At 40.6% G+C, this 25,235-nt stretch overlaps 1 protein-coding gene across 5 annotated transcripts in view; it reads right to left on the bottom strand.

Moving 5' to 3' along the window:
* Positions 1 to 24,876, bottom strand: part of LOC149262861 (peptidyl-tRNA hydrolase, mitochondrial-like) — a 160,183-nt gene extending 135,307 nt beyond the window's left edge. The window contains exon 1 of one of the 5 annotated variants that reach the window (XM_089425339.1): positions 24,473 to 24,876. Coding sequence is in view for 3 of the 5 variants with exons in the window: in XM_089425348.1 (XP_089281474.1) it covers positions 24,253 to 24,290 (38 nt within the window). In the remaining 2 variants the exon portion in view is untranslated. Of the gene's footprint in view, positions 1 to 24,252; positions 24,393 to 24,472 lie in introns of those variants that run through there. The other 4 variants (XM_089425338.1, XM_089425348.1, XM_089425334.1 and 1 more) reach the window with 4 other exon arrangements.
* Positions 24,877 to 25,235: the final 359 nt, after the last annotated feature.

Raw genomic sequence — 25,235 nt, forward strand, 5'->3', positions numbered from 1 at the left:
TCATGATTAGTAGACAATATCAGAGTTTTAACTGGTTCTGGCCTTCTTTTTTTTATTTTTTTTTCAATGTCTGATTTACACCTTAAAAACTGATCACAACTACTACTCAGTGCAGAAAAGTAATATCCACTCATAGTACACAGCAATATCCTTTATAAATGTGCAACAAATGAATCAAGGAATCAATGCATATATATGTAGACAGAGACTATAATGAGTTTTAATACCACAACTGGGGCAGTAGCAACTGCAAACTTGCTTGAATCCTTCAAATACTCCTTCCCTTTTGAATCAAAAATGATGGCTAACAAAACTTCAACAATTATAACACCATGTCATGGACAGGACTTGAATGCTCATATGCTTTGACTGGGGTACGAATCAATATTCTCTGATCTTGCCACTTTCTTCAAAGAAAACAATAGTCCACTTCAATATTTGAGATACCAGATTTGCATGAAAACAATAGTCCACTTCAACTTTATGTAATAATTGCATGAAGATATTTGTAGTGATGTACGCTGCTACCAGAGGTGCCACTCTGCAACTAGTTCATGATTCGCTATAGGACAAGTCCACGTCCCTTTATCAATAATCCCCTTGACTCCAAATGAACTACGGACAGACAATGTCCTCTTTTCCTCAACTTGAGATCTTGATCAATTTGCCCAAAGTTACCAGCGATTCCAAGCCTATAAGTGAAGTCCTGTAGCAGTGAAGGACTGGAAACTTGGAGCAACTATAGCTATAGTGATAGGTCGTGTCTCTGCTCTGTGTAGATTCCTTTACCAAAATTTAAATGATTTTCTACAAATAGCTGCTATGCAGGCTCCTGGGATTCGCTCCAATTCTTTTTAGAGAAGACAAAAATGATCTTTATAAACTTGTTGATAGCACTTAATGCTATGCTGGAAACAATGCATCCCTCTTATCTAGCAGAGAAAGATGACCAGGAAAGCAATATGAACTTGGTTTGGAAGCTAAGTTGGCCTTCAAGGTTTGATATGTCCAGCACGACCCGATTTTGGAAGTGATGCTTCAAAGATTAAATTCTAGAATTTACGTACTTGAAGAATGGCCTGTCCATTCAGACATGTTCAAAAATTCAGTCTCCGGTGGTAGTCTGAACTTGGCCAATTTAACATAAGCTCTACCTCTTCAGAGAAATATTCTATAAGGAATGTTTGCGCCCACAATAAAAAGTAGATTTCGTCCATCTTCTGGGACTGATATTCAGTGTGATTCTACCTTCTTGATATTAGAAATTCGTTCCCCTATCTACAATCTGGGAAAGGGATTCAATCTGGTTGTTGAGTCGAACGCCTTCTGCTACCTTGATTAACTCCTCGATTAGACTGTTCCTCTGGCCACCAGCACCGACCCCTTCCGTTTTGAAATGTCAATGAAAGACAGTCTTTGTTGATACATCTTTAGCAAAACCACACTGAAACTCAAAAGACAGTCGATACATCTTCAGCAAAACCGCACTGAAACTCAAAAGACAGTCGATACATCTTCAGCAAAACCGCACTGAAATCAAATTGAGCGGCCAATCCGAGTTCTCCAACAAACGTACAATGTAAATGCACCAACCAGGAATTAAACAGTGAATGGCAGATAAACTCAACGAATCGACCAACGTACATATAAACTCAATGAACTAGCACAAAGAATGGACACATAGTCGCAATTGAACTCGGCTTTCACCAGCACTGTGGGTAGAAAATAGCAACATATTCAACCTCGACGAGCGACATTCATTCTCCACGCATGCACAGACACGCTTACAGATAATTAATGGCTGCAAGTTCTCAGAGAGGGATAGAGAACAATGAGCAGCATCAAAACTCGAAACTCGAAAAGGCCTCCCAGTGCTTTCTTTGTATTCTTAGATGAGTTGCGAAAGGAATACAAAAATCAAACCCTAACACGAATTCAGTTTCCGCCGTCGGGAAAGCAGGAGCAGCATCAGGATAGTTCAACGCATGTCAGGCCAGCGTTATAATGTAATGAGCAGCGTGATAATGTTATGAGCAGCGTTCAGCACACAGCATGTCAGACAGGCAAGCGGACTCTGGTATGGCAGTTCAACGTATGGACAGTGAGTCAGAGACCAAAAATAGAGACCTGCGGATTTCAGAGGTCAGGAATGTCAGGGATGGCAGGATAATGGCTAAAATTGGTCTTTCTTCAACGCAGAATACAACTGCAACAACCGACTACATTTTTTTTTCATATGACTGACACACATGGAGATCACCAGGCACAGGGATGTTCAAAACGTTTTGAATTCCTTTGACCGGCGTACAGAGACACAACACAGGGAAAATCAACTGTCCATTCCAACACATGGAGATATATGCATTCAAATGCCATGAACTACGCTCAGACTTCAAGCTCAACGCCAACGCATGAATCAACGAGCAATATGATTGCACCCAGACTTCACAACGCACATAACATTAATGGTCAGAGTAGGTAGCTTGAACAGAAATGAGCCAACGCGCCAGGACTTTTAACTCTCAACGTTTTTGCACGGCCTTCAACACATAGCAGAGGTCATATTTATAACCACATTCCACAGTCCAAGGCATACGCTGCATATTTAAATATGGACCAATGCATCTGGCTCAATAAGACCAACGCATCTGCCTCACACTATTTCAATGCTTTCCATACACCACATTGTGGTATTCATTCAACGCACCAAAAATTATACATATGCCAGCACAAATATATACAACGAATTCAATCATATATAAATATTTAGACCAACACATATATAGAGTTTTGATTAGGAGCAGGCATATAAACTTCAAAATGTGTACCACTATTTCAATGCTCTATTCCGAGTAAAGCTTCAACACCAGCGCATGAATTAATCAACCAGCAATATCACTGCACCGAGAATTCACGACCCACATAACATTAATGGTCAATGCATAGGTCTAGTGAAAGAAACACAACAAAAGGCCACAAGGAAACAGTGACTCATATTGAAAACAGTGACTCAAATATGAGCAGGGCCAGAATTCGTCCGCTCTGATACCATGTTAAACACACATGGGCAGCAATAGAATATGAAAAATAAAACATGAGAGTACATCTTTATTAACAAATGATTTACATTTATAGTACATATTGTGACCGTTGGGTTCCACATCCCAAGGTCTCTTGGACTCCTTTTGTCTATTCAGCTTCCACACTAACCCATTGAGGATTAGGTGTCCAACAAACCTAAATCTAACCCCTTTTATTTTTTTTGTATTTTTATTTTTATTTTAGAAAAAAAAAAAATTAATATATATATATATATATATATATATATATATATATTATGAAAAACTAAAATAACTAAGTAAAAAAAATAAAAAATAAAGACTAAATCGTAACTTGTTAAGAGTCCTAAATTAAAAACACTTTAATAAACCTAAAAGAAATATATATATACTAGTCCTAATCATAAAAAAGAACCAACACCTAGTCAAATGAAAATCGAATTATGTTAATGGGCCTATCTAAACCCTAGCCGCATAGCATACAAAATAAAAAAAATAAAAAATTGAATGCTTTCGTTGACTGCAGGTGTAAGGAAACTTGGCGACGGCGGCTGAAGGAGCTCAATGGCAGGTCGAGGGAGATAGCAGAGGAAGGAGGGGACGGTTTTCTGCAATGGAGAGACCAAAACAGAGATGAGATGGAGTTGAAGCTGCGTAGGAAAGGAAAAACGCAGGTAGATCTAAGGGTATGGCTAGCGGATGGGCAGCGTGGAGCTGGAATGGAGCCGCGTGAGGATGGCAGGTTGCGGAGGAGTGTAGGTGCAGCGATGAGGAAGGGAATGGAATGGACAACGAGCAGCGGATTTGATGGTTAACGTGAAGGTTTAGGAGCTGCGTGAGAATGAAGGAGGCTACGATGGTGGCAGAGGAGAGACACAGTTGTAGCGGGAGCAGAAAACGCTGGAGAAGGCTGCGTGGAGTGTGTGATGGCCAGCGAATTGGCCAGGAAGTAAAAGTGACATTCTCCTTAATCTTCATTTTCATCCTTTTACTTAAATTTTTAACATTACCATGAAATGACTCAGGATGTTTGAGAGTGGTTCCGACCTCATTGGATTTCATATGGAGAAAGTAGAATTTTTTATTTCATTCAAAATCCAACAGACTTGTCAGTTTTTCAGGATTTTAGGATTGGGGGATTGCAATGTTTCCATTGAATTTTGTCATGTATTAGGGTATGGAACTTGTATTTAATCAAGAGCACCAATCCCTCTATGTACCTTGATGTTAGTGACATTGGTTGTGGAACTCCTTTATCACGATCCTCCTAAAGATGTACGCATCACTCAAACAAAATCTTGACTTGACATGCTATGCTTTTTCTATTTTATGTTAATGCTTAGAGGGTGATATTAATAACAAAGATCCCTATACAAATCCAGAGGTAATGACAAAGATACCTCTGGATATTAATGCTTAGAGGGTGATATTAATGACAAAGATCCTGATTTTCCAACAAAACTAAAAAATTAGACATTTCTCGTGGTGGCAAGAGGCCCAAGCATAAGCAATAGATAATAGATTTACTTGTCTTTTCTAGTTTCTAATAGTTTTTATAGCTATTGACTCTTTCATATTTATTATGATATTTTTTTAAACAATATATGACAATTTAAGTTTGAAGTTTGAAGTTGGCAATTATAACTCATTAGTAATGAATTATGAATATGATGCTTCATGAAAGTTGAAAGTTGTTTCATTTCATTTCATCTCATGTTAGATATTATTTGTTGTAATGGTTACACTTAGCTTACAAGTACAACTTTGGTGATCAATGATGATAAATGTTATATATTGAATTTTGAAAGCTTGAAACTTCACGATTGATGAATCATGGGACTCAATATGTTGTATGTTACTATGTTACTAACTTGTGGACGTCGTTGATAAAGATTATAACTTCTAGATGATTGTTGTTATATGGTTCAATCTATGTTTTTAATGTTTTTTATATCTAATTCATCATTCTACATGTTTTTGTTGACATATATGCATCAAAATATAAAAAATATATATATATTATATAAAAAACGCTCCGGGATTCACTCCCAAACCGGGAGCTTCTGAAAATGTCACTCCCGCTCCCATTTTTGCTCTCATTCCCCGTTTTCGCTCCCGCTCCCAAGTAACCCTGTATCAAACTAAAATTGTTTCATATTAATGAAAGGATTTTGGATTTGCTTCAAACAGCTTGTCACTTTCTTAGTTTTTCTTATGTTTTCACTTCATTTTGTTGTTTTACATGTATTTAACTTTTTATGAAGAACACTGGGTAAGATAAAACTGAATATCATTCTATCTTAAATCCCTTCTAAAGTTATAATCTATTTAAGAGATTAGTTTATTCGACTGTTTGTCTTTATAAGCTCCTCTACATTTATAAATTGTCAATCATCTTCATGAGATTAAATATATTTTGTTGGATTGTAAACATTGTTTACTTGCATTCTTTCTTGTGATTAACTAAAGATTCAGTTTGAATAGTTAGGAAATCATAGCCTCTTACATCTCTGCTTTTCCACACACTTTTAAATCAAATTACTATTCAGAGGTAAAGAATCAACCCTTTCTAAATATTTAGTATTATTAAGGTTTAAACACCTACCTTAATCTGCTCATTACATTGGTCATCCAAAAAAAATTTAAAACAACAAAACATTTTAGATGCTCTGGCACAGTTACTTAACCTAGAATTATCTCAGAGGACAACAAGGATCTCCGAAACACCATCCTTAAGGAAGCCCACAGAGCATTATATTATGCACATCCTGATGTAAAGAAAATGCATGTTGATACAAAGAAACTCTTCTTTTGGGCAGACATGAAATGCAATATTGTCTAATTCGTTGCAAAATGTCTCGAATGTTAACAAGTGAAGGTTGACCATTGTCATCCAACAGATCTCCTGCAACCTCACAACATTTGTATGACCAAATGGGAAATAATTTCTATGGATTTTATCGTTGGGCTACCTCTTATGCCACAAAAGCATAATGCCATTTTGGTCGTGGTGGATAAATTAACAAAAAGTGCCCATTTCATTTCTGTAAGAGATACTTACGAAGTTGCTGACATAGCCTGGGTATTTATAAATGCAATTATCAGATTTAATGGAGTACCTAAGAAGGTCATATCAAATAGAGATTCACGATTCACTTCAAGATTTTGGACGTGTATGCAATCAACCTTAGGAACTCAACTAAATTTAAGTACAGCTTACCATCATAAGACTAAAGGACAAACAGAAAGAGTGAACCAAGTACTAGAAGATAGGCTGAGGATGTACATTATGGACCAGCAAACACACTGGAAAATTACTTGCCCTTAGTTGAATTTGAATACAATAACAGTTAGCACAGTTCAATTGGAATGCCTCCATTTAAAGCATTGTACGACAGACCTTACCGGACACCGTTAAGTTGGGACAAGTTAGAAGACTGGTGATAGTGGGGCCAGAATTAATTCAAGAGATAGAGGAACAAGTAAAACAAATTAGACAATGATTGAAAGAGGCACAAGATAGACAAAAAAGTTATGTTGATGCTCATAGGACAGATAGGAATTATGAAGTAAGAGATCAAGTTTTCATTTGCATCAAACCCAACAAAAGCACCATCCGATTTGAAAAATGGACAAAGTTATCACCCCAATTAATTGGGCCATTCAAAGTTCTGGAAAAAGACGGACCTGTCGCCTATCGTCTTGCACTGCCACCCCACTTGCATAAAGTTCATAATGTATTTCATGTATTTATATTAAGACATTACATAACTAACAAATCTCAAAATCTTCAATGGAAGGAATTGCAGGTATCAGACGAAAGAACCATTTCTGTAATATTCCTAATTAGCCATGGCTAATTGGAATATTTAATTTTGCTCAATTTTTCCTTCTTTAGTTATTTATAAATAAAAAGGTGAGGAAAGGGGGGACATAACTCACTTTTAAAATAAATTCACTCCCTAGTAGCACAACGTTGTAACTTAAAGGGGAGCCAAGGGGGCCAAAGGACCACGTAGAGGAGGGGCCCACGTAGACACTTGGAGGGACTGCACAGATGGAGAAAAACACGTGGCAAGAGGAAGGCTACGTTGGAAGAGGTGGGCCTTAGGGTTGAAAAGGGCCAACACTATAAAGAAGAGAGGAGCCTCCTCATTTTGGCATTCGATTATGTGCATTTGAGCTAGTCACTTCGACTTAGAGCACACTGGCTGTTTAGCCTATCTGCAGCACTGTTTAGTGCAACGAGTGTCTCCGTTCGGAGATCTCACCCTTAGCCCCGAGGGACTTCGAGTGCCTGCTCGGGCAAGGTAGTTTCCAGCAGTCTTTTGCAAGAGGATTGGCCTTTGGAGTGAGGAGGAACTAAGCATTTTTTATAACTGCGCAATCTTGAGAGAGGGACGCAGTTATTTTGGTGGGAGTTCCGGATTGAGGGTTTTGCGGAGGATTTGAGCTGGGAGATTGAGCAAGGGATCAACCCTTGCATATTGGAGGATTTTGGCAGAGTTTCGGGTGGAGTTTTGGAGGGTTCCATTATGTGGCAGCGCAAAGCCTTGAGGGATTGCATAGGTCCTCAAGGGGACGATTTCCGGGGGTCAGCCATTTTGGAAAAGCTTTCTGGGCTTTTCTGGGTTTATTGAGTAGAGGCGAATTCCAGAGTTTCAGCATTTTCTGAGGAGGGGAACAGCCCCAAATCACATTTGGTTCCAGCAACAGCACAGCAATTCTCCAGTAGCTTGGACGCAATTCAAAGAGAAGCCATTTCCTTGCTATTTTGAGTGTATTTCTTCACTTGCCTTGAGCAAGTCGAGGTGCCATCTTTCTGATCACCTCCTGTACTCATTCCATTGCTCAGTATAATAAAATGGCTTAGCATTTCTCTCTGCATTTCTTGAGTATCTGCTTGTATTCTGTGTTTATATTATTATATGTTGCACCACTGTTATTTTCTTTTGAGCTTCCCGGTTACTATATCATTTGCATGTATTGGGTTGGAGTTTGCTAGGTTTGAGGGATATCCCTGAAACGAGATATTACAGTGGTATCAGAGCATAGATCTGGCTTAGTCTGTGGAGCTAGCAATCTATGACACTGAGGGAAAAGCCCTACATCTGTTACAGAGGTAGGAGATACACAGACACTAGGCGTAGGTTGGAGAACACCTACGGAGAGGGAGACTGTGTTCGAGTGGTGGACACAGAGCAGGAGGAGCCTATGGTGAACGCAGAACAGGAGGAGCCTGTGGTGGACACAAAGCAGGAGGATCCGATGGCAGATGATGACGGGAAGAAATTTGCGGACATGCTCCTCAAATCGGTGCAGGATATATCGAGGCAGATCGAGGTGATGGGGCAAAGATTCACGGCGGTGGAGGCTAGACAGCATGAGAGCCCACGAGTTTTCCAGGTTGGAGAGAAATCAGGTGCATCTCACCATTTTCCAGAGCAGGGTGCACTCAGCGTGATATTACTCAGCAAATGGCCTCACATGCCCCTATACGCTCTACCATGCCCACTTTCCTAGGAGCAGATACGGGGGCCGAAGCACAGCAGGAGGCAGAGCCCGGTCATATGGGCGATTGTTTTGCGGAGTACCAAGCCTATGGGCATGAGTTCAGGGATGCTCTCTCATTCAGAGACTTTGTTCAGCTCCAGCGGGATAGTAGACCCCGCGACCATCACAGAGGATACCGGCATTATCATGATGGAGACACCCACCGCACAGCTAGTAGATTTTACTTGCCTACGTTTGATGGCTCATCAAACAGTTCGGCAAAGTCTTGGGTGGAGAAGCTGGACATCTATTTCCAACTTAACCAGATGTCGGAGACAGAGGCCATCAAGGTGGCGACATTACATTTGGATGTTGAGGCCCAAGACTGGTGGTTCCATGGGTTAGTTACACTCGAACACTCCACAGTGACGACATATGCCGAGTTCACCAGGAGACTGATAGAGAGGTTTGACCGGAGGGATCCAGAACAGCACTTTGTTGAGTTGAAGAGGCTCAAACAGACAGGGAGCCCAAAGACCTACATTGCAGACTTCTTGAGGATTTCAGTGATGGTACTAGATCTATCCACGCACGGAGGATCTACATGTTTGTTAGGGGGTTAACAGAGCCACTTCGGGGTCTAGTCAGGTCCACTAGACCAGCCACACTCCAGGATGCTATCAGCAAGACCCGGGACTTACAGGATGTCTTACCCAGGACCCGGACACCTTACCCCTAGAGACAGGCTTTCCAGCCTAAGGGGAAGGACGTGAGGATTTCGCCTCCAAAGGGAAATCCAGGACGAGCACAGATTGATGATGACGCCAGGAGGGAGTTGACGAAGAAGCGATTGTGTTTTACCTATCAGGAGTCGTGGGCACCAGGATATAGATGTGTTGCAGGCAAAGCACACCTTATTGAGGTCTTCTCCGAGAGCAGCGGGGAAGAGGATGAGGAGGATGATGTGGAGGCAGGAGATGGTCATGCCGTGCAGGGTCCCTTGCTGCCTCCACCACCAGCAGCAGGTGGTGCGGCTTTTGCACCTACCAGAGGAGCCCTTGCAGCATTGCGAGGGGTTCCCAAGTATTTGACATTGCGCGTACTGGGGACAGTACGTGGCCAGCGAGTATCAGTTTTGGTTGACAGTGGGGCAACCCATAACTTCATCGACACATAAATGGTTGAGCGGAGAGGTATACAGACAGAGAGCTTCGATGGATTTTCAGTTTTGGTCCCAGGGGATTAGACCATGGTGTGTGCTCGTTATGTCCCAAAGTTATTAGTGACGATGGGCACCTACACACTAACTGACCACTTTTTCGTGGTCAATATTCCGGACACCAACGTAGTACTGAGTGTTCAGTGGCTTATCACTCTAGGGAAGGTCACGACAGATTGGAAGGCCCTTGAGATGGAGAGGGATGATGAGAAGACAAGGAGGCGTGAGAAGATACGGGGACAGCACACATATCTGCTTCAAACTGTTTCGGCTCATCGGATGGAGGCAGTCTTCCGGAAGGGAGACATAGAGTGGGCAGTGGAGCTGCGTGCATCAGAGGCAGGGACTACAGGGCAGACAGTGCACCCAGAGATATAGTCCATCCTTGACCGGTATGCCACAGTATTTGGGGAGAATCCGCCAGGACAGCCACCGGACCGGGGGTTTGAGCACACCATTGAGCTTGAGCAGGGCATACAGGCAGTTATTACTACCCCCTATAGGCATCCCAAGGCCTATTGGGATAAGATTGAGCAAGCCATTCAGGAGTTTCTGGCTCTTGGACACATTCGGCCAAGCACGAGTCCCTTTGCTTCTTCCGTGGTGTTGGTGAAGAAGAAGGACGGCACATTGAGGATGTGCATTAACTACAGGGCCCTGAACAAGAAGACACTGAAGAACAAGTACCCCATACCCAGGATCGATGAGTTGATGGATGAGTTGAGAGGAGCACAATTCTTCTCAAAGATTGATTTGAGATCTGGGTACCATCAGAATTGCGTGAGGGAACAGGACATTCCCAAGACCGCCTTCAGGTGTCACTATGGGCACTTTGAGTTTTTGGTGATGCCCTTCGGGCTAACTAATGCCCCAGCTACATTCCAGTCTTGCATGAATCACATCTTCCACAGTCACTTGAGGAAGTTTGTGTTGGTGTTCTTTGATGATATACTCATTTACAGCAAGACTTGGGAGGAGCATCTCCAGCACATTGAGACAGTGTTGTGCAGCTTGGAGGAGCAACAGTTCTATGCCAAGCTCTCCAAGTGTGAGTTTGGATTGACGGAGATGTTGTACTTGGGACACATCATAGGGGTGGACGGAGTGAGAGTCCACGAGGAGAAGATTAGGGCCATCAGAGATTGGCCGAAGCCGAGGAACATGACAGAACTTCGGGGATTCATTGGCATTTGTACTTACCACCAGAAGTTCGTCAAGAGTTTCTCATAGCTTGCTGCACCCCTGACAGATTTGACGAGGAAGGGGGCATTCAGTTGGTCGGATACAGCGCAGCGAGCCTTTGACAGGCTCAAGGAGGTTATGAGTAGCTGCCTAGTGCTTGTATCGCCGGATTTTTCGCAGCCATTTGTTTTGGAGTGTGATGCGTCGGGAGAGGGGATCGGCGCAGTATTGATGTAGGGGGGTCACCCTATAGCCTTTGAGAGCCAGAAGCTCCTTCCACACAAGAGGTTGTATTCTATATACGACAAGGAGATGTTGGCCATCATGCATGCATTGGCCAAGTTTCGGCAGTATTTAGTGGGTAACAGGTTCAGGGTGAGGACTGATCACAACAGCCTCAGGTTCTTTTTGGAGCAGAAGCAGCTACAGGAGAGGCAGCAGAAGTGGATCAATAAGATCTAAGCATATGACTTTGACATTGAGTATGTCAAAGGTAAGAACAACGTGGTAACAGATGCCCTTTCACATAGACCAGCCACGTCTCTTATGAGCTTGGATACAGACTGGAGGGCTCGACTCTTAGTGGAGTACTCCAAGGACAGATTTGCATGTGAGGTTCTAGATGGGCAGGTGGCGGATGACAGGTACAAGGTGGTCGATGAGATCATCTACTACACGGACCGGATCTTCTTGACTGAGGGATCTCAGCTCAAGAAGAAGATAATTCAGGCATCACATGATTCACCATTGGCCAGCCATCAGGGGTTTACCAAAACCTACAGGGCCATTAGAGAGAGGTTCTCATGGAAGGGCCTCAAGGAGGACGTACTCCAGCATGTCCGGGAGTGCGATGTTTGCTGGAGGAACAAGGGGGCGATAAGCCATCCCGCAGGATTATTGCAGCCTCTTCCCATTCCGAAGGGGAAATGGGAGTGTATTTCGATGGACTTCATCACAAGGTTGCCCGTGGTACAGGGCAAGGATTGCATCTTTGTCGTTGTTGATCGACTTACAAAGTACGCACATTTTTTCGCCATATCCGCGCACTACACAGCAGCGCAGGTGGCCGAATTGTTCTTTAGAGAGGTCTTCAGGTTACATGGTCTTCCTAAGACCATCACCAGTGATAGGGACAGCCGTTTCATGGGCAGATTTTGGCAGGAGCTTTTCCGGTTGGTGGGAACGGAGTTGACACCGAGTACCAGTTATCACCCATAGACGGACAGGCAGACAGAGATAGCTAACAAGTGGCTGGAGGGCTACTTGCGTAACTATGTCAGTGGGCAGCAGCGAGCATGGCTGAAGTGGCTGCATCTAGGGGAGTACTGCTACAACACTACACATCACATGTCCATCGATATGTCACCATTCTATGCTTTGTATGGATATCAACCTTTATCTTTTGCTGACGTGATGTTTGGTGCTAGCAAGGCTCCGAGGGCCAAGATTTGGATCCAAGAGAGTCAGGATATTCTCCGAGCTCTCAAGGATAATATGGCTACAGCGCAGAACTAGCAGAAGTTGTACGCTAACAGGGGTCGGGTGGAGAGACAGTTTGAGGTAGGGGACTTGGTCTACCTATGATTACAGCGATACCGACAGTCGTCACTAAAGCAGAAGGGGGCTGAAAAGCTCAAGCCCCGCTTTTATGGACCATACAGGGTGATACGCAGGATTGGTCAAGTTGCGTATGAGTTGGAACTGCCCCAAGGCAGCAAGATTCATAACGTCTTTCATGTATCATGCCTGAAGAAGGCATTGGGACAGCATGTGACAGTGACAGATGAGCTACCGCCCATGGATGATGAGGTGCATTTGGTGTTGCAGCCAGAGGCTATTATTGATACCAGGGAGAGGCAGCTACGGAGCAGGACGGTCTAGGAATTCTTGGTGAGGTGGAAGAATTTACCGGATGAGGATGCCACTTGGGAGAGTGAGAAAATTTTGAAGCATCCATCACTTTAGTTGCTTGAGGACAAGCAACATTTTGTTGGGGGAGACTGTAATATTCCTAATTAGCCATGGCTAATTGGAATATTCGATTTTTGCTCAATTTTGCCTTCTATAGTTATTTATAAATAAAAAGGTGAGGAAAGGGGGGGCATAACTCACTTTTAGAATAAAGTCACTCCCTAGTAGCACAACGTTGTAACTTAAAGGAGAGCCAAGGGGGCCAAAGGACCATGTAGACACTTGGAGGGACTGCGCAGATGGAGAAAAACACGTGGCAAGAGGAAGGCTACGTTGGAAGAGGTGGGCCTTAGGGTTGAGAACGGCCAACGCTATAAAGGAGAGAGGAGCCTCCTCATTTTGGCATTCGATTATGTGCATTTGAGCTAGTCACTTCGACTTAGAGCACGCTAGTTGTTTAGCCTGTCTGCAGCGCTGTTTAGTGCAACGAGTTCTCCGTTAGGAGATCTCACCCTTAGCCCCGGGGGACTTCGAGTGCCTGCTCGGGCAAGGTAGTTTCCAGCAGTGTTTTGCAGGAGGATTGGCCTTTGGAGTGAGGAGGAACTGAGCATTTTTTATAACTGCACAGTCTTGAGAGAGGGACGCAGTTCTTTTGGTGGGGGTTCCAAATTTGAGGGTTTTGTGGAGGATTTGAGCTGGGAGATTGAGCAAGGGATCAGCCCTTGCATATTGGAGGATTTTGGCAGAGTTTCGGGTGGAGTTTTGGAGGGTTCCATTCTGTGGCAGCGCAGAGCCTTGAGGGATTGCGTAGGTCCTCAAGGAGACGTTTTTCGGGGGTCAGCCATTTTTGCAAAGCTTTTTGGGCTTTTCTGGGTTTATTGAGTAGAGGCAGATTCTAGAGTTTCAGCATTTTCTGAGGAGGGGAACGGCCCCAAATCTCATTTGGTTCCAGGAGCAGCACAGCAGTTCTCCGGCAGCTTGGACGCAGTTCAAAGAGAAGCCATTTCCTTACTATTCTGAGTGTATTTCTTCACTTGCATTGAGCAAGTCGAGGTGCCATCTTTCTGATCACCTCCTGTACTCATTCCATTGCTCAGTATAATAAAATGGCTTAGCATTTCTCTCTGCATTTCTTGAGTATCTACTTGTATTTTGTGTTTATATTATTATATGTTGCACCACTGTTATTTTCTTTTGATCTTCCCAGTTACTATATCATTTACACGTATTGGGTTGTAGTTTACTGGGTTTGAAGGATATCCCTGAAACGGGATATTACAATTTCGATCGAACCATTATGTATACTGGAACATAGGGTTCGACAGCTCAAGAACCGTCTGGTAGACTAAATTAAGGTCCAGTGGGACAAGTATAGCCCTGGATCAACTACCTCAGAAGATACAAAGACCATATGCCGAAGATATCCCAACTTGTGTTGATTTTAACAAACTTAAAACCTTATTTTGTATATGACTACTTATTTTAGTTAGATACTTAAGACTATCATTTTGAACTATCACATGTAAAATGAATTTTATTTTGTTGGTACATGGATACCCATAAGAAATACATTATTTACTTAACTCTGTTGGTACATCGTATATGTTATTTGCTTAACTCTACCAGTATGTGGACACCCGTATGAAATATGTTATTTAATTAACATTGTTTTTATGGATACCAATATGAAGTTTAGTATTTAATTAACCTTCCTGTGAAATCTAAATCATGATTATGTTATGGATGAAGATATCTATAATTTGGTTTCATTTCTGCATATCGACATGATTGATGAGATAGCAATAAAAGGATGACTACATTTTAATATGAAAGTTAACTTACTGATATATGGGTTGGACATGGCCAAGTACGTTATATCGTAGACAACAACATATATGAATTACATGGAAACTATTATTTAAATATGAATTATTTTGAAAATATTGAAGCATATGTATAATGTATGGACAAGTGTTTACATTGCAGATAGCATCGTTACCAAATGACCACGTGATGACAAAAGCTCCAAGGACAATTAAGGCTCAATAAGATTCCATGATAGGGTGTTGACCCTGATCCTAAAGGAGGGGTGGAGGTATTGCCCACCGTTTATCCTCCAAAACCTGGAGTCATGGGAGGACTGTGCGAGTCACGCTCCCCTAGACGTGTGATGATGACTGTCGGATGCTTGCTAGGAAATCAAGTCGATATAGTCGATGCTGTCATCCTTAGAACCTATGAATGGTTAGATCAGTATAACTGACACCATGGCATACTCCAGTAAAAGACGGATAGGATGGGAGCGAAAAAGATTAGGAAGGATAGGGTGATTCTAGAATAGCTTGGGAACCCAGCAAGGGCAAGGTATGACTATTAAGCTTGTAAAACTATAAATGTTCAAAATTCAAATCCTACATAATTATACTAATCATTAAATAACTATTGATATACTACATAAAGTATAACTTCGGGACGAAGTTTTCTGAAGGAGGGGTGTATTTAATGACCCACCTACAATTTACAAACAAAACGTAAATATTAGCATGCATACGAGACATGCATATGATAGCTACATATGCATGTATCGCATATGCTGCATTAGTATATATGCAAACCATTTATAAAAGTCCAGTGAATGAATTATTGACATACAAGGTAAATACCTAAACTCGCCAGAATCAAATAAATATATATTTATGGAATACTTGTTATACCACCACCATAAAATAACTAATACATTATTCCAAATATATTAATACAAAAGAATTTAATTAAATAAAAGAAATTATATATATATATATAAACCTAAAGGTTCTAAATTAAATTATTAAAGTTAAAAGTTAAAAGAGAATTATGATGTTATAAAGGAATTAATTTTTAACTTAAATATCAAACATTAAAATAAAAATAAAATAATATTAAATAAACCCTGATGAAAAGGGACTACGTAAATTAATAAAATGATTAGTGTCAAACAAAATGTGACTACCTCCTTAAATCACTATGAGGAGCCACGAAAAGGGACAGGGGACAAGAATCCTCACCTCATAGCCACGGCGGTGTAGGATGAATGAATGATGGCTCTAAGCAATAAAAGAGAAGGGAGTGCGACGGAGAAGGGATCCTTTTTTTGCCTTGAGAGCGCAGTGCAGGAAGGGAGAACTTACTGTAAAGAACTACAGTTAGAGCAGCCTTGATTGTCCTTGAAGCTTTTGGGCACGAGGGGCAGATTACTTCAAATTTGAAGTATTTTGGAGCTGGGTACCAAGATTTTGCCTAGTTTGGTAGGGAGGTGTTGGTCTTTTGGTAACAAAAGCAAATTTGGAGCGTCAATAGCCCGAGATCGACCTCAACAGCAAAAACAATCCCAGGTATTCTTCAGCAAATTTAAATTTTTAAATCCCAATTACCGTCTACTTAAAAATTCCACTGTGAGGGTATTACACTAGGGGTAGGTTGTGTACCTTTGACATTGAAAATCTATCAAATTCTGCAAATCAAAATATAAACTCCTTCTTGTGACCTAGCTAGGGTTTCTCTAGCCTAGCGAAGTTGCAAAGGGATTCCTTGGTAAAGAAAAAATCAATAATCAAATTCACTTTGACTCCGTTGACCACAATTGGCTAGGCACTAACCTCAATCCTTGGTTATCACCATAAAACTTCATTTTCCTCTTTTCCACAAATTTGTTGCCCTAACCCTAGACGACTTAGCTAGGGCATCAAGTGAATTCCTTTTGAGCCATCATCTTGCAGAGCAAGTTGGTGAGGAATTGCGCTGGGGTGTCTCCTACAAGCCCTCCAAATTGGAGGCCTATCCCACGGTTCGTTTGTGAGAAACATAAAGCCCTAACTCTGAAATTGTTTGGTCTAGGTCTTCTTTTGTTAGTGGCAACTTTGAAGATCGCTTTACCCAAAAACTCAAATGAAGTTAACTATTCTTGTGACCTTCTCTTATCCTCGCTTAACTTAAACACTCTTTAAAGGATTTCTCAAACCCTTGGTCAAGCTTGGATCCTCCCAAGGACCCCTTTGTGGGATCCCATATCTTCATCATTCCTTATCTCACAAGGCCACTTAAGGCTCCTTATTTCTTAGAGAATCTTAGGTCTAGGATACCCTTCACAATTGAAAATCCCTATTCCCTAGGTCTATGCCTCCCTTGAGCCTTTCTTGGAGAGCCCCATACCTTGCCCTTAGGACAAGCAAGCTATTATTTGAGCCTCTCCATTGAATGGGCTTTGGAAATCATCTTATACCTCATCATTGACTTATCCCTTCTAGTGATTTCCTTTATACCGAGACTCCCCCCATGGGTGAAAGTCCGTAAAGAGCGGGCAACATCAACTAAGGTGACAATGGGTCCTTGTCCCGTTGTTGTCACTTAGTCTAGTAGTAGTCCCTCCCAGACCCCTCCTAGATTGAGCGGTAACAAAACCCATGCTTTAATAATAATAACTTTTTCTTTTTCTTTTCTTGTTTGTTACATAGGATACATATTGAAATGAATACAACAATTATGAAGATCGAAACTAGTTACATTTCTCAACATTTCCTCTTAACGAGGGAGGTATTCATAATTGTACAACTAGTACAACATCATATCTCCAACTAAAGAGTTCTCACAAGAAGAGTCGGATTGATAAGCCATACTGTAAGCATCATTACTGTGACCAACACTGTCATTAATGTGAAGAGCATTATGTTGGGAGGCTTTATGTGTGATACTGCACTACCTCTACAAGGTATATACCCCATCCGAATGTCCACAAGGTATGTCCTTTTAGGACTATTCTTATCTTGGATCTCCAATCTTGAGTCCTTAAAGAATATTTGTCCTCTTCAATCACTCTTCTCTTGAATGTTGTCCCATTCTCAAAGAGTGTTGGTACCTTTCCTTTCTTGGATGTTATATCCTCAAGGAAACCACAGATGCTTATCCAATCCTCCATCATTCTCTCTTCATCACCTGAAGAAGAGAATGCACATGTGATGTCCAACATCACTCCCTCTCAACCAGAGAGGACTACCCTATTCTCTTTTTGACTAGAGAATAGATCCCTTGCTCCTATTCAAGTAGACTCCTTTTACTCACTCTCAAATCTAGAGGAGATCCCAACTTCCTTTCTATTTGGGAAGTCAACATCACAAGCCTTATAGCTTGTCTTCATAAGAGTACCAACTACTTGATCTTCATAGCTGCATGGCTCCCTCTCTCCTTTGCATCTCAAGCTTGCTTCCTTTCATGGTATCATGGAGCCATCTTCACTCTTCAATCTTATGACAGGTTCCAAGTCATTCTTCTTGCTTATCACTTCCATCCTCGTTATCATAGATGAAGACATTGTATTGAGCCTTTCCAAACTTTAAGTTGATCATAGCTTCCTTTGAAAGTGATCTTCCTTTGACCTTTAGGTTATCTTCTCGCACTGCTACCTTTTCAATCCCAAGGTGTGCACATCTTGACTTCACAGTTGCCAGGTACCAAATATTGAAATTCCTCAATATTCTTCATCCACACAGTTGAAATCGCCTCAACTGTCATTATATATACCTGCAACATTATTCCAGGTAGCAAAATTTTATGTTAACCAGATAACCAAATCATAAACAAATCAAACTCACTTCATCATGATGACCTTCTCGTACCATCAACATCCTCATCAACCATCTCCACTTGAAACTTCCTTCTTGCATTAGAGTGCCCAAAGATCGAACTTGATTACCAAGTTATAACTTTTCTTCCGGAGATTATATTGGATGCTAACCAATGTTGTATATTCTAGAGAAAGTCTTAAAGCTTCTTTTTCAAGCATCGTATTATATACTAAAGCATATTTTATGACCAACTTTCTTTACTCAAGATTCGATACATATGAATCTTATCCAGAGTTTTACATCAAGCATGCATTCCTATGCGTTCACCCAATCATCTAGCTATCTGCCCTAAAAATGAGCCTACAACCTGACCCATTGCATTCCTTCATCCCTTTACTAGTATTGTTTCCACATTATATGGAATGCATACTATCCTTGTCATAGTGCTCCTCCTAAGAACCTTTCAAGATGATGGTTCTCCTAGGATCGTGATGATCCACTTAAGCAAGAAGACAACCTCCAACATATTGTTAGATAATAATTGGATGAACATTATGCAAAAATGGTCTATCTATCTATCTAGATGATCTCTATAAAGCAACTTAATCATGTAAATTCTAAACAGACCACTATCATATGCTTCTCTTTATGATGTTCTGCATAATGCATATTATCCTAAACGAAACAACAACCTTCATAGAGAACCTGATAACCAAAGGGCCTTCTTCAATAGTAAATATCCTTCACTTATTCCTTCTTTGGCTTCTTCTCCGGTTCTCCTATTACTTCAGCTATGTGTGCCTCACTTCTTTCCTTTCTCTTGTTGTTTTGTTGGCTTGGATAGTCCCTCTAAAAGTGTCCAAACTCATTGCATTTAAAGCATTGAACCTTGGACATGTCTTTCTTCTTGGACTTTCCAAATTTCCCTTTCTTCAGCCTCTTGACTCGGGTTATAGAGGCTTGAGATTGCTCATCTGATCTACTGTCATCTTTGACTTTGATCCTTGATTCCTCCAATATGCATTGAGCCCACAACTCATCAAAGGGAGTTGAATCTTTCTTGGAGTAGATGCTTGTTGCAAAACTACTCCATTCTCGTGGCAATGCATTCAGTACACATATGGTCACTTCCGAATCATATATTGTTTCCCCAAGTCCCTATAAATGGTCTCTTAGTTGAGAGACTTTCATGAGAAAGGATGCCATATCCTCATCCTTTGATTTCTTCATTATATATAGCCTGTTCCACAAAGACATCCTTTGTCCTGATGTACTTACGAAATACAAGTTCACTAGCTTGTCATACATAGCCTTGGAAGTCTTCAAATTTCCAATGAATGGAACAAGAGAATCTTTAATGGATTCCACTATGATCTTTTGTGCCCTAACTTCCCCTTTCTTGTACTTTTCTAGTTCTTGAGTCTTGTCTTTCTCTGATATAGTAACTTCCCCAGTAACATACTCCATTACTTCTTGTTCTGTGAGAATCAAATCAACCCTTTTCTTCCATGCCAGATAATTTGATGCTCCTACGAGCTTGTTGCTCTCCTTGCAGAAAGAACCCATATGATTTGTAGATTCAGAGATGATGTAATAATATGATACTTACTTGCTGATCAAGATGCTCCTCTTCCTTGATGATGTCTTCAACCTTCTTGATGCCTTCAAGATCCTTGAAGAGACTTCCTTGAAAGATGTTCCCTAGGATTCCTCCAATAACAGCTTCCAAGAGTGATGAATGATAAGGTCCTTTGATGCTTCCTTTAAAGAGGTTTACCAATGAGCCTTTCAACTAGATCCTTCAAGAGACAATCCTTCTTGAACTTTCCTTAAGAGTTTCCTTTTTTTCTTCCCCTTGACAAATAATTCCTTCTAGTGTCTTTCCAGTTACCTTCCTTGTTCACCTTAGCTCTGATACCATGTTGGAAAAATGCAAAGTGGCAGCTATTAAACTTATTTTCCTTTAATCTTGATATTTGCTTGTGAATCTTAATTATCTTCTTTATGTTCTTTAGTTAGATCTTTTCATCAAACAATATCAAGAACAGTAACAGCAACAATAAAGGACAAAGATATTAAGCTCTCAGTCAGGGCAAAACCCCTCCAAGGGGAAAACCCAAAAACTCTTCTCTTCGTAGAATCTGCTTCAAATGAGATATAAAGACCTAAAACCTAGACCAGGTCCTTCTCCTACCAAGTCAGCGCTTCCTCGAGTCCTTACTTGATTATGCACCAACCAGCTTCAATACTACAACTTCGACCTACTAGCTTCAATACTACAACTCGTCCTGCAATTTCGACCTTGCAGCTTCCTCAAAAACCCTAATCCAGCCTCCTCCTAAGACATTCCTAGAGCAAGACAGCTCTTTCCAAGGTCAACGAGGTCTAGATAGAGTATTCTCTCCTCCAGCTACAGGTTACTGCATGTCGTCCTCCTGCAACTTCAACTTCTTCCTGCAGCCCAAAAACCCTAGAATTTCGCACATGTGAGAGAGATAGAGCCCAAAAACAATAAATTTTTGTCCTTTCTTCTCTTAGACCTTCGCTCTCCTTCTTCCAGCTTCCCAACTACAAATCAAACTCTTCCTTGATATATCGAATTTGTGCAGTGAGTGTGTCCCAAATGAGGTCAAACTGCTCCTTTATATAGCCTTCTCAAGGGGTCGTATTCCCTCCTTTAGGCCGACTTAATGCTGCCAGGGCTAACTTGTACTTTTGGAGTTTCCAGGACTTTCTAGACTCAAAAATAATTCTTTTTACAATTACATTTTGCCCGGAAGGGTGTTATAAACATGATGTTGACTCCTTTGACTCATGACAATAAATCCTAAGACCTAACAAACCCTAAAAGCATGTTCTCTAAAAGACCATCAATAATGAGCATAAAACCCATGCTTTAATATAATAACTTTTTCTTTTTCTTTTCTTGTTTGTTACATAGGATACATATGGAGATGAGTACAACAATTATGAAGACCGAAACTAGTTACCTTTCTCAACAAAGGGGAAGGCAATGTTATGAATAAAATATATATAAATAATATAAATATATGAATAAATAATAAATGTAATAATAGTTAATTAAACAATAACTATTTACTGAAGAGGCATGTCTCTAAGGACGTGACCAATCATGAAAGGGCACCTGCCTAGGTATATAAGTGAGCCCCCTCATTTGTAACACAATATCTCATATCTCTTGTATTCAACATTCTTTGTATAAATATATTTGTCCTATCATGGATATTTATATATTTCAGATCTTCTGAGTATATAGTTGCGGTTATGAACTCTGTTCATAACAATGGACACCAAGGTTGAAGGTGATAGTGAGCACTCCAGTAACCCTATAGCAAAACGACATCAAGCAATCGTTGCCCACCTCACAAGAAAGTATTTTAAAAAAATATATATCAATTCTATTTTGTTTTGTTTGCAGAATCTTAGACTTTACAGTGGGGCTAGCAAGGTTGAAAAAAATTGTAATGTGTAAGAAAAAAAGGTGTAGACAGTCCCAACTTTGTTAGTTTGGTATATAAAGACCCAAATTTTGTAGCAATTATGGGTTTTCTAGTAATAGCTCTAAGTTGAAACAACTTCACCTAATTAACAGGAAAAAGATGTCTCCCTACCCTTACAACCTTATGGTCATTAAACTGTTACGACAATCAACTATTATCATATAAGGAAGTTATCTTTTCATGACTGTCAATAACACACAAATCAAGATAACTTTAATACTTATAGAGTCACTACAATTATTTGGCAATACAACCAACAACCCAATTGCTAGAAAGGCTAACCTCAGTACTTGAACAATAAAAAACATATGGTCCCTGAATAACACAAGATAGAGTACCCTCCTTCAGAAGGTAGATAAAAGGGTGTAATGATGTAGAATTTCACCATGGCAGTTTTTTACTACAATGAACAAGATTTAGTAATAGGTTCCCTGATATAGTGGTAGATAGTAAACCCATCCTTAATGCATCATCACCTAGGGTTAAAGTGGATGACGCATAGATCGTATAATAATGATTCAATTCACATGTCATTACAAAAAAATGCCCAAGGTAGTTTTCCAAAAAAATAGAGAATGCTAGAGAAATTACAGCTATTTATATCTTTGAGAGATAACAGCCAATGAATAACAATGAAACATGACATTTGAAGTTCATGTTGATCTTGTAATGGACTATTATATGAACCTATAATGTCTTGGCAAGTTGGAAAATCTCATACCCCCAATGTATATCTCAGTTGGTTCAACTATTCCAACTGAGGCATAATGCTCAGGGAGTAGTCTGATCCAATGCTCACAAGTCCCGCAGGGTTACCAACTGCTGTTGCAGCTGGTTGTTAATACTATCTTCCATCTGGAAAATTGTGGAATAGGGAGGGGGGATTCCACAAAACACTGGCAAGGTACCAGCTTCCTCACTCTAGAGTCTGAACTTTTAATACACGGGACGATGAGGGGAATTTATTTCTCCAGAAATTCAAAAAAAAAAAATTGGCACCTCCTGCCATTCAACTGAATGTATATCAACAAGCATGTGTCAAGTGCTCATTATGTCTGTCTTCTCTGTGGAATAGGTAGGGGGGAATCCAAAAAACATTGGCAAGGTACCAGCTTCCTCACTCTGAACTTTTAATACAGAGGACAATGATGGGAATTGTATTTCTCCGGAAAGGAAAAAAATAAATTGCCACGTCTTGCCATTCAACTGAATGTATATCAACAAGCATGTGTCAAGTGCTACTGCTCATTATCTCTGTCCAAGAAGGCAGGTCGGTTATATTGATGAGCTAAGCACAAACATCATTTAACTTCACGAGAATAACATTTAGGTTAAATGCTTTAACAATTGATATGAGGCAATAAGTGATAGAAAATTAAAGATGTTTATCTCAACTTGTTTCATTAAATATACAGAAGCCTTCATCAACAGTCTCTATCACAGCCAAAGGTATTAGCAAACACATTAAATTCACAAGTACTTACATCAAAATTAAAACCTCTTGATGACCTGATTTGAGTGCGCAAGGCAATTTGTTACACTTTCTATGAGGGTCACAACAATCATAAATGCTCTGATGCTTGCAAGTTGCCATATCTTAAAGAAGCTACCAACACAGATTAAGAAATTTCTTGAAACTTATTTAATCAACAATTACAAAAGTTGCTTAATCTGTTGGCCCAACTAATTGGTGAGTGCAAAGTCACCCTAAGAAAAATATTTACAGGTGCTTCCGAATCCGAATTAAAGTGTTTTGAAATGAGACTGAACCCTGAACTGTGACCTGGGTTGTGGACATTCGTTCAGAATAAGTTCAGCGGACTCAAGGAAGGCAGAAGACCAAAGGGCCCAAGGGAAAATTCTTTCCACCAAATTGCAAGAGGATTTGGAATAGATAATTCTACTTCCTGCAAAATTCCATTATTTGGAACAAGTGAACTTAGGAGAGATGCGGAATTCTCAATTAATGATAATCACCGGTGCAGAATCCACATTACAGGGAAGAAGACAGACGGAAACAGCGATTCATTTGCTCCTACTGTTTCATGAACTCATAAGCTCTCAGTAAGGTTGCAAATGTAACGCACAATAAAATGAGTTTTCTTGCCCATATTTTATTGGGTGTGTTTTTGCACTCTACTGAGATAAGTAGAACCAAACTGTCAAGAAAATTGCTAGTGGGACGCAAAATAGACGTTTGGGGAAATTCAAACATTTTAATTGTTAACGTTTTATTCGACTCTGTTAAAATTAATCGGCAGAGCCCGTACCCGGTTGGGTTCAAACTGCACTTGCATCTGGACTCCATTGGTAGCAACCAGTGATGGTGTTGATGATTTAGCAAAACAGATATATAGTACAATTCACGCCAGCTTGAATACTGAGCAAGCAATTTCTTGTTCCTACTTTACAATGCAGATCATAACGATACGCCCCGCCCCCCACTCATAATGCCAAGGTCAGGAGATGAACGGGGAGAAGAGCACGTACGTACCTGTCCTTGTCTTTCCTTCGTCTTAGCTGCCAGCGAGCTTCGGATTTTTTTCCCAGTGGATGGCACTGCCAAAGCGCAAGCACGCGCTCTCCTTTTCCACTTCAGTGGAGTGATGATCGCCAAGTAACGAAACCAGGACTTACATAAGTGTGGTGAAGGATGGATTTAGCCTTTATTACAAGGATAAACGAAATCCCCCAGGGTCATGTGGACTGAATGTTTTCAAGTTATTAGGGGGATTTAGTGTTGTATTTATTGTTTTGCCTACCCAGGCCTTGGTCTTGGTCTGGAACAAAATCCGGAGGTAGTCTTTCCCGCGATCGAAATCGAAATTGTTGTCTTGTTTTTCCAAAGAAGGTTTCGGTCTTACTTTCGGTTGTTGTCAAAGAGGTGTGACGGATTGTCGCTTAGAGAAAAAAAAAATTAGTTGGAGTAGATATAGTGAAATGCAGTGAGGTGTGGTTGATTTCGATTTGTGGTCAAGAGGTGTGACGGGTTGTCGCTCAGAGGGAAAAAAAAATAGTTGGAGTAGCTATAGTGAAATGCGGGTGAGGTGTGGCTGATTTTTTACTTTTTAAGTTTTTAGTGTATGAAATTTGGGGGACACTGTTTATTATTGTTATTCAAGGTAAATCATGTCACATGTAATAATTGGTTGGTGGTCTGTAATGGAGCATGTTTTCACTCTTTCCAAATGTTTCAAGGTCTTGGGTCATGGGTCATTAATGTGTTTCTTTTCGTCTGAGGAAGATGAGAGAA

The sequence above is a fragment of the Pinus tabuliformis genome, chromosome 6, assembly GCF_031772625.1.
Source record: "Pinus tabuliformis cultivar Carrire ecotype Pingquan chromosome 6, CPIR1, whole genome shotgun sequence".
Classification (NCBI taxonomy): Eukaryota; Viridiplantae; Streptophyta; class Pinopsida; order Pinales; family Pinaceae; genus Pinus; species Pinus tabuliformis.